This window comes from Habropoda laboriosa, unplaced genomic scaffold, assembly GCF_001263275.1.
Source record: "Habropoda laboriosa isolate 0110345459 unplaced genomic scaffold, ASM126327v1 scaffold212, whole genome shotgun sequence".
Classification (NCBI taxonomy): domain Eukaryota; kingdom Metazoa; phylum Arthropoda; class Insecta; order Hymenoptera; family Apidae; genus Habropoda; species Habropoda laboriosa.
Genome location: NW_017100509.1, coordinates 4060298 through 4073089, shown reverse-complemented (window position 1 = coordinate 4073089; position 12792 = coordinate 4060298). Strand labels below are relative to the sequence as shown.

The following is a 12792-nucleotide window of genomic DNA, read 5'->3' as shown; positions in this document are numbered from 1 at the left end:
ATATACATAATGCATTTAAGATAGTTAAAATACATTAAACTATGTCTATTATTGTAATATAAATTTTATCTTTTTAAGGAAACATTATAATGCATTGAAGAGTCTCTTGTGGCAATGTATTAAGTCTCAAAGGGAAAATGTGTATTATACACATGCATTTAATTATCTGAAGAAAATACTCGATAAATTACATGCACTATCAAATGCAAAAGATGGAAATATGTAAGTTATAAGCAATTTAAAATTGTAAACTTAATTTTACTGTGAATATCCTTGCTTTCTAGATCTGTTGTCTTTGAATTGTGGCTTGTCTTAGCAGACATATTAACAAAATATATGGATGATATACAAGAAATTAATGAAGGAACTACTACAGAACATAATTTAAGTACTGTTGAATCTATTGTAATATTTCCGTTTATGTATATACATCTAGAGGATCAAAAGCAGGTTAATTTCTCTATATTATATAATTCATAATTCCAAAATATTATATAGAATTTTAAGCGTGGTAAATTACTTTTGTTTTAATATTCGTGGTATTTCTATTAGGTTCAAGAATTAGCAAAGGCTTGGAAATATTTATACCGACAGTTTGAAATGCGAACCGATCTTATAACAACTGTAAAATCTAATGAAATTTTATTGAATGTTGCAACCACTATGCAGCATTGTTTAACAGAAAATGATAAATCTTCTTACCTTACTATATATTGTTTAGATATTTTGTTAGGTACTATTAACTACAAACTTTTAGTGGGTATGTCAACAATACAGTTTATAAGAAACAATATTTATAGGTACATGAGGTAAATATTCAATCCTTAATTTATTTTTCAGCACATACAGAAGTTCCATCTATTATATATCTTCTTGTGGATCTCATAAAATGTTTTTTATCTAATAAAAATGTTAAACATTGTGAATCTGCTCTTAAAGCACTGTCAGCAGTAATTATTACTATATATGGGCACAATCCAGAAAAAGTGACACCATATCTGCAAGTTTGTAAGCCAGCTATTGAACTCATACTCCATACTGAAATAGAAGCACTATACAAAGAAGTATATATACGTTTTCTTTTATATTAAAATATAATTATTTTAAAATACTAAAATGTTCAATTTTTTACTTGTAGGTAGCAAGTACATGGGAAAGTCTAATTACTATTTTCAAAGGACTCGGTAAAATAATAGATTATGATCTTCTTTCCTCTTATAAAAAAGTAATTATCCAAGCTTTAAGTCATCCAAATCTTGACATACAAATTCAAACAGTATCACTTTTTGAATTACATAATGTGTTAAGTGGTAGTACTAAATTAATATTAGAAGAAATAGAAAAAGAATCAGGGAGAACTAAACTGTTACGTAAATCCGATATGACAAAAAAGAAAAACGATCAAATTGTAAAATTACCAAATCAAGTAAAAATAGTTGGTAGCATATTAAGAGGATCTAGTAGTCCAAAATTTGTAACTAAAGAAATGGATAAAAGTGACAAGAGACTATTAAACGATTCTGATTCGCAGGTAAATACATATGTACTTATATGATAATTTGATCATACTTCTTAACTTAAACATATGAAACAATTGCTTATGTGCGAAACTTATTCTTTTCGTTAAAGTTATTAAGTTTCGTTTTTTTACAGGATTATGTTTTCATCAAAACAGATTTAAAATTTGATGTTAATCGTTTGACAGAACATCAAAAAGAATCTTTAAAACGTAGAAGAGAAGATATTCCAGCATTATATAATGATTTGTCACAGTCTTCTTCTCAAGATACTCAAAATTTGCAAGAATGGTTTGATAAAAAGAGCAGAATGTTAGAAGAAACAGAGAAAGGGCATAATGAAAAGGAGAATGTTTCAATACAAAATATATTAGATGATGATGCAAATAAAGAAAATAAAATTGAAAGAAAGGAATCAGAAACATTAAATAAATCAAACGTTGAAAGTGATGCAAAAACAACAGAAAATGTTGGGCAACATGTGTCATTAGAGTCTGTACAAAAAACAAAAGGTAATACAGACAATAATGAAAATTCATTAGCAGAAGGTCAAGTAATAACGACAGAAAAACCTTATGACAATGCAGAAGCGAAAACTTCAGCAGATTTTGTATCAAAAGAGTCAAATTCTAATGCAGAAGAAGAACCATTAGAAAATAAAGATGACCAAAGACTATCTCCATCTGTATTAGATAGTGGTAAGCGACGTAATCGTTCTAGTGTTGCTGTAAGATCTAGTGTTTCACCAAAATCAGAGGAAACTGTTAGCAATCAACCAGGACAATCAAGTGTCAACCAAGTTTTGCAAAGAACTTTAAGAACAAAAGTAATTCCATGTAAGTCTGATATGATTAATAAACAAAAAGCGTTGGATAATGTGGAAAATAAATCGGTTAAAGAGGATAAGAGAGGTGTTAAACGTAAATCAGCTTCGGATAGCGAAAATGAAGGAACAGGTATACGTCAAAGAAGAAAAACTACTTCACTGGATATGAATAACGATAGTGATAGCTGTAAATCTACAGAAAATTGTAATACAGCAATGGATTTAGAAGGAATAATGGATGAAGGGAATTTGAGTCAACGTACTAGAAATGAAATATCTCGTTTGCGTATAAATATGGTATTTGACAGTCCTTTATCAACTTGTCGCCGTTTGAAGGGTCAGGAGGATGTTAATAAAGACACTGTTAATAAAAAGCAATCACCTGAAAATAGAAGTGCTAAATTAAAAGTTGCAGTTTCAGCAGTAGGTGATATAGTAAAAAAACTTCCAAAACTTAATGACAAGGAGTTAAATAGCCTTTCAAAAAACAGAGGCAGACCGCCAAGAATGAAAAAAGTAGAAAAAAATATTGAAGCTAGTAAACCTGGAGATACCAATAAGACTTTGCAGAATAGAAAGGATGAATTAGAAGAAGAAAATAAAAATGAAGAAAGTGTACAGGCAGAAGTTGTTTCAAAAAGTATATCAGATGATAAATACGATTTACTTGATACTGACGAATATACTACAATTAACGTTGAAACGGTTAATGATGATGAACCAAATAGTGAAACACAAAGCACAAGTATTAATCAAAACGTCAAATATGTTGAAGAAGAAAGTCAGACTGAGGAAGATATGGAAGATATAATAGAAAATTCACAAGAATTGTCTAAATTAGAAAAACAATGTAATGAGAAGCAGTGCTTTATTAAAATTAATAAAATTGAAAAAATTCTTCCTTCAATGAAATGCCCAGATATTACAATTGAGGATGAAGAAGTAGCGAAAATTGTTTCAAATAATTGTGATAATGACAATAACGAAGTTCCTAAGGATAATGTTAAGGAATTTGTGGAAACCAATGAAGTCAATCTAAATGTACCAAAGATTTCGACTCCTATTATTGAAAACAATTCATATGATAGTGAAAAAGATATTATATTTGAAGGGCAGAAAGGAAACGAAGGATCTTCGCTTAAATCATTATTCGAATTTTCGTCACCTAAAGGTAGTATGAAACGTCATATAAAATTCAAAACCTATTCACCAAAAGGACGTGCGGCTCATATGTTAGGATTAGTAACAAAGCAAGCAATGATGGAAGCAGAATGTTATGTTATTAATATAGACGATGAACCTGCTATTAAAAAAGCAAAATCCAAAGACACAGATAATGATGCATTGCTTGCAAAAAAAGAACAAGGGTCTACGTCGAAAGAAACCGATAAAGTAACAGCAACATGTAGTGGTAGACAAGAGAAAATCTTTAGTAATATGAGATCAGTAGATTATTGTTCTTCACCTCCGATAAAATTATTTTCAAATTTGAAAAACGACGGAGAAAAAGTTTTCTCAAAAATAGACAAATCAGTGGATTGTGTATTCTTACAAACTGATGCCCAAACTGACAAAGTGGGTGTAGAATCTCTACTTGAAACAGAGGAATTGCCAATATTAGGATGGTCAAGCGCAAATCCTCCTTCATTAACTGCATCCCCAAGTGCAAGTATATTAAAACGTCAACGTCAATCTATTCCAGAACCTGATCCAGAATCTACAACTCCCAATAAGGTAATTTGTGCGTGTGTGTATGTTTATTATGAGCAAATATTTTTTAACATAATTCAGTTTAGAATTTAATAAACCATATTCTTAATATTTTATTGCAATATATTACATCTTATTGTAGAGAAAAAGAGTAAGCTTTGCAGATCCTCCAGTTTCTAAGGAAATGGGATATGAAATTACGTCTATGGACTCTCCACATAAAGCTAATAAATTTACTTCACGTGGATTACTAATTCGTAAAGATTCGCCATTAAGATTGAAACAAATTAGACAGAAATTGTTGTCTATTGACTCAGATAAGATGGAAAAAGAAGAAGTAGATATAACAAGTGCATCTGAAGTTGATTTGCAATGTGAAAGAGAAAATGAATTATTAACAAAAATAGCTGAAGAATTAGAGTACTCAGAGAATGCTACAACAAACACAGAAGTACAAACATCATGTAATTTTGTAGAAGAAGAGTCAACAAATACAGTTACTGTAGGAGTTAATACAGATAACCAAATTGAAATAGATAATTTAGGTGCTGAGTTTGAAATTACCCAAGATTCAGCGTTTTCTAAGCAGGTGGAATTAATATCTGGCAATAAAATAGATCAAAATGAAAGAAATGAAATCTTAGAAACGTCAAAATGTTCTAATGCTAGTTTAAAAAGTACTAAAATTGATGATATGGTAACACAAGAAGATATATTTACTGGAGTAGATGAGAAACATAATGATTATGTTAAAGTTACAGAAGCTACTTCTGATGCTGATACAAGTAATGTACAAAACACATCTATTGCAAGTACTTCACTAGATTCTCTCCAATTCAATATTACAAATGATTCTATAATAGAACATTCATCAAAGAAACATGTAAATTCTGAAACATTGGAGGATACAGTAGATGCTGCAAACCTTACTGATTTGAATTCTTCTGCAAATTCAGAAGAAATTTTCTGTGGAAAATTAATAAGAAGTAGTACAAAAGCAGCAGAGAGTGTGCAGGAACAAGATACACTACCAGTTACAGATTCCGTTTTTGGAAGTTTGCCTTTAAGTCAAGATAGTCAAATTACAAGTGATTTTAATGTGGAAATGTCACATCCAGAATTATTGGATTCTTTGTATCCCATATATCCTACATTAATATTGTGCGAAGAACCTATATCATCTATTATTGAACAATTAACTAATCCTCTTTGGGTACAACATTTATCTAAATATTTTACAGATAGAAATGTTCGTACCATTAGTGATCTTGCACGATTATCTGAGCGTGAAATAAATAGAATTCCAGTAAAGGGTAATTCGAAAATTGAATTTGTAAAAAGTGTTTTAAGATCCTTTGAGAAAACATATGCTGCAAAAGAAATGAGTAATGTCAAAGAATTTTTAGATGAAGTTTTAAATCACAAAATAGGTTGTTCTATAAATACTAATGTACCTGCTTCTATGCTGCTAAGTGAACCGAGTTCTAGTACAGTTTTTGTCAATGTCCCTACAGCCGACAGGAATAATGAGACGTCTACGACAGCGATAGAATCCAATATAAACGTCTCTAACATTTATCCACGAATACAATACGAATCTGCTACACAAACAACTATTTTGCCTGATTTTACTCCAGTCTTGATGTCCTCAAATGTGGCTCTTATGTATGTTATCGATAATTCTACATATTTTTTGCTTTACTTGATTTAATATTTACGGTAGAACTTTATATAGCGCAGATTCGTGTAACGCAATGAAAAATTTTATACTTTAAGTTGTTTTTTCATATTAAGTGAATCATTTTTTTATTTAATTTAAATATATTATGTACTTTGTTTAATAAAATATTTTTTTTTTTGTTTAGACAAACTGTAAATGTACCAATATTGACTACGGCAAACTGTACACTAGAAACTATTACCGGAAATACAAATTCTTGTACTACAAGTGCAACTGGAATAATGCCAATAAGAAAAAGTGTTGGAACTTGTACTAGTAGTGATTCTATTTATCTGTCAAAAACAATAGTGAATAAAGCGACAAAATCTGTCGCAGCACAAATGGCTTTAGAAGATCTGTTGGATGAAATAGATGTTAACTTGGTGTTAGAAAGTGCAGCTAGAAGATGTACTCCCGACAAACTTCTTATACAGTATAAGGTAAATATGTATGTATACATATAGTAAAAATCCTGCATCCGCGGAGATAGGTTCTAAGATCTTTTGTGGATACCTGAAACTGCAGATATGGGGGTTTCACTGTATTTTATAGATGAATTTATAATACTGACCAAACTCAATAAGTATTTATATAAAAGAGGTAAAATTAAATTATATATTTTTACAGAACAAAATGAGACATGTACCACAAGTGGAACTAGAAAGTGAAACCATAAGAATGCTTGGTGTTGAAAACAGAAACAATTGCAGTGAACAGACACTGAAGGCAGCCTGTCGTGCTTGTGGAGCGAATAAAGTTTTACTTCGACTACCCGATATTTTCTGCGCTGATAAACAGTTTTTTGTGAAAGTATTGAATGCCTACAGGAAAAAGATAAGGACCAGTGATTGCATGAATATCCTCGACTTTAACGAAGTTAAGGATGCTGTTTATCAAAAATGCACATCTTCAGAATTGGCTGAAATGTTATCCAAGAAATTAAAAGAAGAAGAACAACAGGGAATAAGAACGCCTATGACAGAATTGTCTAGCTTGGACGCTATGTTGAAAAGAATGCCAGTGGACGTAATCATTAGCCATACAGTGGCAAATGATGAATTAATACCATCGCCGGTCGTTTTAGATATAGCTTTGCAAAACAATAGCCCCAGTAACATTGCACAGGCTTTGGAATCTCAATCTTCTCCTGTTACAAAGAATGTTTTTGATAAACTTTGGTCTTCCCAATTTGCAGTTGAGCACATTGACCAATATAACATATCCAAGGAAGATTTATTGAAGATCTTTAAAGCAGTTTGTTCGAAGATTAATACACAAGATCTTTTGCAAGCGTTCTACGAATCCATGCACCTTAAATTAATGGTAAAGCAAGAGAAAGACTAAAATTTTCGTTTGTAATTACGGATTAGATCGTGATCCGCTTGTATGATATTTATTAATATAATTTGTAATTGTAGATTGATTTTCGACCGTATACTTGAAATTGTGACACGTATTATAATTTTCTTTATTTCTTCAACAAATTTTCGCGAAAAAAATCTTTTAATGGTATTACGTTGCGATGTGGCATTCGTTTACGTTAAGATGTAGAGCATATTTATTCAAAGAACTATTGTTTTTTTCCCGAACAGACCAAATGTGTCTGTTACATATTATATTTTCACGTAATTTTCATTAGTGAAGAAAGTTTTGTGTTTTATTTAAATCTATTTGTGTATGACCAATTTCATTGAGGTAGTAAACTTATATTCAGGATTATTTGTTTCATTTGTTTTATAACATATTGCTTCAAAATTTTGTATTTTGCAACTATTACACATACAATAAGCCCAATTCCAACTAAAATATCTGTTTTATTAATACTTCATAACCATAATTTTAAAAACAGAAGAATACTTTCTTTTAATTATACAGGGTGAATCGCATAACTTGTCCATCTCGTATAACTTATAAAATACAGTGGCGTGCAAAAGTTTCCGGCCAGTTCGTTTTACAAAGGAAGTAACATTAGTAACTTATATTATAACAATTTTTTAATAAAAAATTCAAGGTCACCTTGATATCTCTTAAACAAATAGGTTATTTAAAAAAAACCGTTCTAGCATTATACGTTCTCTTCAGTACCGTGCAATGTCTATATAAAACACTTTTTTTTTATAAAAGATATACTTTAGAAGTTATTTGGGGTGGACAAATTATGTGACTCATCCTGTATAATTAGTAATTCACTTATATAGGAAACAACATTTAATTAAACATATAAATATACATGAATATGTGTTTAACTAATATTTCATTATTTCTTTTTCCTAAAGAAAACTTGTCATTATAAGTAGTAGTCACGACACTAGTTTTCTCTTGGTGCATCAAAACAAAAGTATTTTATTCCAGTTAAAGTTAACTAATATCAATAATAACATTAATTCCTGCAACTTATTAATTTACACAAACTTCTTAAACAAATCATACATGTAACATATATTATTTTTTAAGCATATAATGTAAATATTACACGCGTATATCAAATATAATAGTAACTATTAAATAATGTTAATAATCAGTTCGTTATCTATTAGTTACTGCATTGTTAATTCGTTTACAGCAGACATCCCAGTAGAGGATCAAATATAAATGCTTACCATCCGTTGTTTGTTTCTAAATCAAGACCCAATTTTCGAGACTCCGTTTTTTTATGAAATCTTTTGTTTCATTAAGAGAAAGAAAAAAAATGTTTAAAACAAAGTTAAAAATTGTATTCAAAATTTGTGATTTTAGTGTAAGGAATGTCTCACTCGCACTTTAAAGTACTTTGCACAGACTAGTACTTCACAAGTTACACATTTAAGTAGAACTTTTTTTTTCATATAAAAGTGAAAGAATATTGTATACATTTTGCGGTTTTTTTAATGATTTGGTGTTAACAATAAAAGAAAAATGAGATCAAAATAGTTCAGACAGTCTACTTTCAATTGTGAATTCACCAAAAGTCAGGGACAACCAAGTTTGTACTTTATTTTGAAATTTTGTAACATGTACAATGTTCAAACATTGAACTAAGAATACATATTGCTGGTATTAACCATATTCTGCACAGTAAAGTTTGTGGAATCTCTTTTTACTGACCGTGTCAAAATTGTTTTAAAGAAGTTTGAACACCCCAACGTTAGATAATTTGTGAACATAAAAACTGTTACCACTTGTGTGTTAGAATCTTGATGTCGTTGTTGATTGCTACTTAATTTTTATCAATTCATTGTGTACATGCGTAGAAAATTTGTTTGTCGAAGACACTTTCAGTGCCATGAGACGTTTTATTTGCATTGAACATCAAACCAATTTTGAGTAATCAAACTTTTCAATTGAGATGTTACGTACTTTGAAGAAGTTGTACATATGGCATACACAAGTATGGGATAAAAAATTATTCATCATATCGCTTTAACAATGATAAAAAAAAAAAAGTATACAAAGAAAAAAATGTATGCATAAAAAACAAATATTGAATATACAATGATAAATGGTTAAACGACTATTGCTTTACTATTGATTGTAAGAAACGATAAGCTTTAAATATTAGAGAAGTAAGCCATTTTTATAACGTTCTGAAGATATGGTAACGATATGTTTAATCGTCATAAGCACATGTTAAGATCGACGTACGAGTGCCTCGAAGGAATAAATAACTGCATTTCTGGAGATTAACATTTCACTTCATGACGAACAAAATATAATAATAATAATAATAGTAATAATAATAATTTTCCCATAAGTGAACATTTACATAGGAATTAAACGATTAATGTTCTTCTTTTTAGTATGTCTAACAACACCTTAGCAACTTAAGTAGATGTTTAAACAGCTTACGTATTATTTTTACGTTATGTTTCTTCGAAGCGTAGAATCATATTTCTTTTCTCCATTTTTATTGAACATATATACGTATGTTTTGGAATTAAGCTTTTTCAATACGTTTGAACTTTTTTTTTTTTTTTAACGAGAATGTATGCAAAAAAGAAAACAAAGAGACAATTCGGAAATTGTTATTATTTAACGAGAGGACTTTCCCGACTAATCCGAGCGATTATGTCGAAATACGTAATTTTATAAATCGTAACGATGAATTTGAAAAATTTTCATTTGTGATCAAAATAATGTTTATTTATTCGTGTATACATCGTTTAAATTTATTTACGTGTACGTTGTTCAAATTTATTACAGAAACCGTACGTTTATTTGGATACTTTTTTTGGTGAAATAATCAACTTAGCCGTATTTATAAACGATTTTAATGGAACTTTAACCAACACTCTACAGGTTTTCTTAAATCCTAAAATAACAGAACAAAATAATGACAAATTATACAATAGATTATAAACATGCCCAGTGTAACCTAATAAATAACAGTTGTGTGACCTGTAATAATAAATCGATATTTTATACAGATTGATAAGGTACAATAAAGAAGTTTTATAGTCCTCGTTGTGTGTTTTATTTGAAAACGTTCGAAAATATTTTTTCTTGCTTTTAATTATTTTAAGTACTTAGATAGGTATATAAGAACGGTCCGTAAACCTAGTGTTAAAATAGATAACGTGATATCTCAAGGCAAATCATTTAATTTTTAATGAAAAATCGAAAATGGCTTCTTGAAACATGCACTCTGTACGACTGTGTTGTAATGATTATGGAAGAAAGAAGAGAAGGCAATTAAATTTAGAAAAGCAAAAAGAATAATTTTATTGTATTTTATAACGTTAGAAAATAAAAATATGTTTCATTTTGCTTTGTTTTTAAGTAAAAGGTTAAAGTTAACAAGTTTAAATGGAAAATTAAAAATGTTTCGAAATACACGGTGATAATTTTTTATACAGAGAGATATCTGCCCCCTAATTTCCCTATATATATTTTACAAGACTATGGTTACGTGATCGGAGCGTCGTCCTGGTCGATCCTTCTACGCTTAAAGAAAATTTTTTACAACCACACGAGGAATTTGAAAGTCTATCCGGATTTTCTTCCATACCGTCTCATAATTCTTCAAATTTTATTTCTTTTCCTAATTATGCGACACTGTGCGTTAAACATAGTTGTTTCGGAGCCGCGAGACTCGATATCGCCCTTTTCGATGTCGCGCGTTTCGACGCCGCCCGTTTCGATTCCGCCCGTTTCGATGTCGCGCGTTTCGATGCCGCGCGTTCCGGCGTTTCGACGGATATATGCCAATATCGCCATATACAAAAGTAAGCCAAAGCTAAAGGTATTGTCACTAAACACTAAGCATAGATCTGTAAAATTAAAAGACAAAAACAAACGCATCCCAGAAACAATTGTACGTTACAATAAAGACCAAGTTTGGAGTAGACGTAGTTGATCAAATGGCGCGGAAATATGTAAATATATATCTCATAGTTTCATTTATAAGTTAACAGTGTATAATTACGTTGTTTTCCAAAGAAAATGTATAATTTTGTTCATGCGTCAAATTGACCCGTGTCCGTATAAGTAGATTGACAATTAATCATGTTCAATATCATTTCCAGCAACTAAACACTAATTGTAAGCTATTGTTCGACAATTAATTTCTTTTGTTTTGGCGATCAAATTTAAATTTCACATTTTTAAGTAAAAAGTATTGAAAACTGATTTTTCTTTTTTTCTGTAGATAACAGACTTTTAGTTGTACTAAAAAAATGTCCATTTTTAGAAGTGATTCGCCATTAATATTCAAAAATAGATGCACGTTATACGAGCCACTACACTTATTGGACCGAAATAAGAGATACCCTTTCAATTATATCGGAAATTATATATTCCCAAAGAAACTTGGATCAAAATACGACGCCCGCTCTTCGACGTCGGATATGCGCGCCATATCCTGGTTCTCCTAGCACGTGTAATCGATACATGAAATACAAAGTACATATTACGTGTTTATTATTCATATTCTTTTCTTTGTTCCGTACGAGTGAAGAATGAAGGAGAGAAAAATTAGGTTTTAGTGAAAAGAAAATTTTAGTTATTTAATGCTACTTGTAATTTAATTTTCTCTCTCAGAGTTCTAATCGTTTTCCTACTTTTTAACAATTTGAATCATCCACCTTTTTTTTTTTTAATCTATCGTGAAAATACATGTAATTAATAAGAAGTGATAAAACTGATTATAGACTTCGTTTTTGTGGATTTTAATTGTACCGATACGTAAACCGGGCAGCTCTCTTTTACGTATAAAATGATGTCCTTAAAATTCGAAATAAATGTGAAAAACTATTAAAACTAAAGTAATAATTTAATTTAACATATGCGAATGTTAACATTATGGAAATTAATTTGTTCCTACAATTTTCGAAAAATTCTTTTCAGTTTTACCTCAATACACGAACGTCGTAGTTTGAAAGTATCGATTACTTCTCCACGCAGAGATGTCCATTCTTCATTTTTGTCTTCGATAAATAAACTCAACGAAGATAACGGATTTAGACAAAATTTTAAAGAATTTAAAATTCGAAAAGTAGAAAATGAAAATTCCTACTGATCGACAGAATGAATAAAAAAATTCGTTGAGAGAAGATGTTTCGCCCTGTACAACGATTGTCGACATTTCAAGATTTGAATTCTCAACGTGGTGCAATAAAATGTTACGATAATCTTGGTACTTCTAATATATCATCATATTTGCATCGAGCCTGTGATGCTTCTAACTAAACGATTGCTTCATCAAACGGTCATTATACGATTAAGGGTAGCGATAAGCAGTTTAATTACTCCGCTTATTATGGCTGCGTTTACAAAGGGAGTGTCGTCAAATGAATAGGAGATGCTTTAAAACTTGTAATGAAAAAACTCGTTTCATAAGGAAGTTTCTGCTTTTGGCAGTCAAACATTCTTAATATGTTGTCGTTAAATAAACAAAAAAAGAAAAAAAGAAAAGAAGCAGCATAATGAAGTATTTTGTGGTATCTATAAAAAGAGATTAAAAGGAAATGTTTCGAGGCTTAAGAACACTATGCTTTGCAAAGACGAAGCAGTTTCGTATTCTTGACAGAACTCTCGTGCGAGTA

At 30.1% G+C, this 12792-nt stretch overlaps 1 protein-coding gene across 1 annotated transcript in view; it reads left to right on the top strand.

The window, feature by feature from the left end:
* Window positions 1-7117, top strand: part of LOC108576186 (telomere-associated protein RIF1-like) — a 10186-nt gene extending 3069 nt beyond the window's left edge. Inside the window, exons 7-15 of the mRNA XM_017939130.1 lie at window positions 79-222; window positions 285-450; window positions 553-760; window positions 841-1064; window positions 1139-1531; window positions 1654-4077; window positions 4196-5718; window positions 5919-6213; window positions 6401-7117. Coding sequence (XP_017794619.1) covers window positions 79-222; window positions 285-450; window positions 553-760; window positions 841-1064; window positions 1139-1531; window positions 1654-4077; window positions 4196-5718; window positions 5919-6213; window positions 6401-7117 — 6094 coding nt within the window. The remainder of the gene's footprint in view (window positions 1-78; window positions 223-284; window positions 451-552; window positions 761-840; window positions 1065-1138; window positions 1532-1653; window positions 4078-4195; window positions 5719-5918; window positions 6214-6400) is intronic.
* Window positions 7118-12792: the final 5675 nt, after the last annotated feature.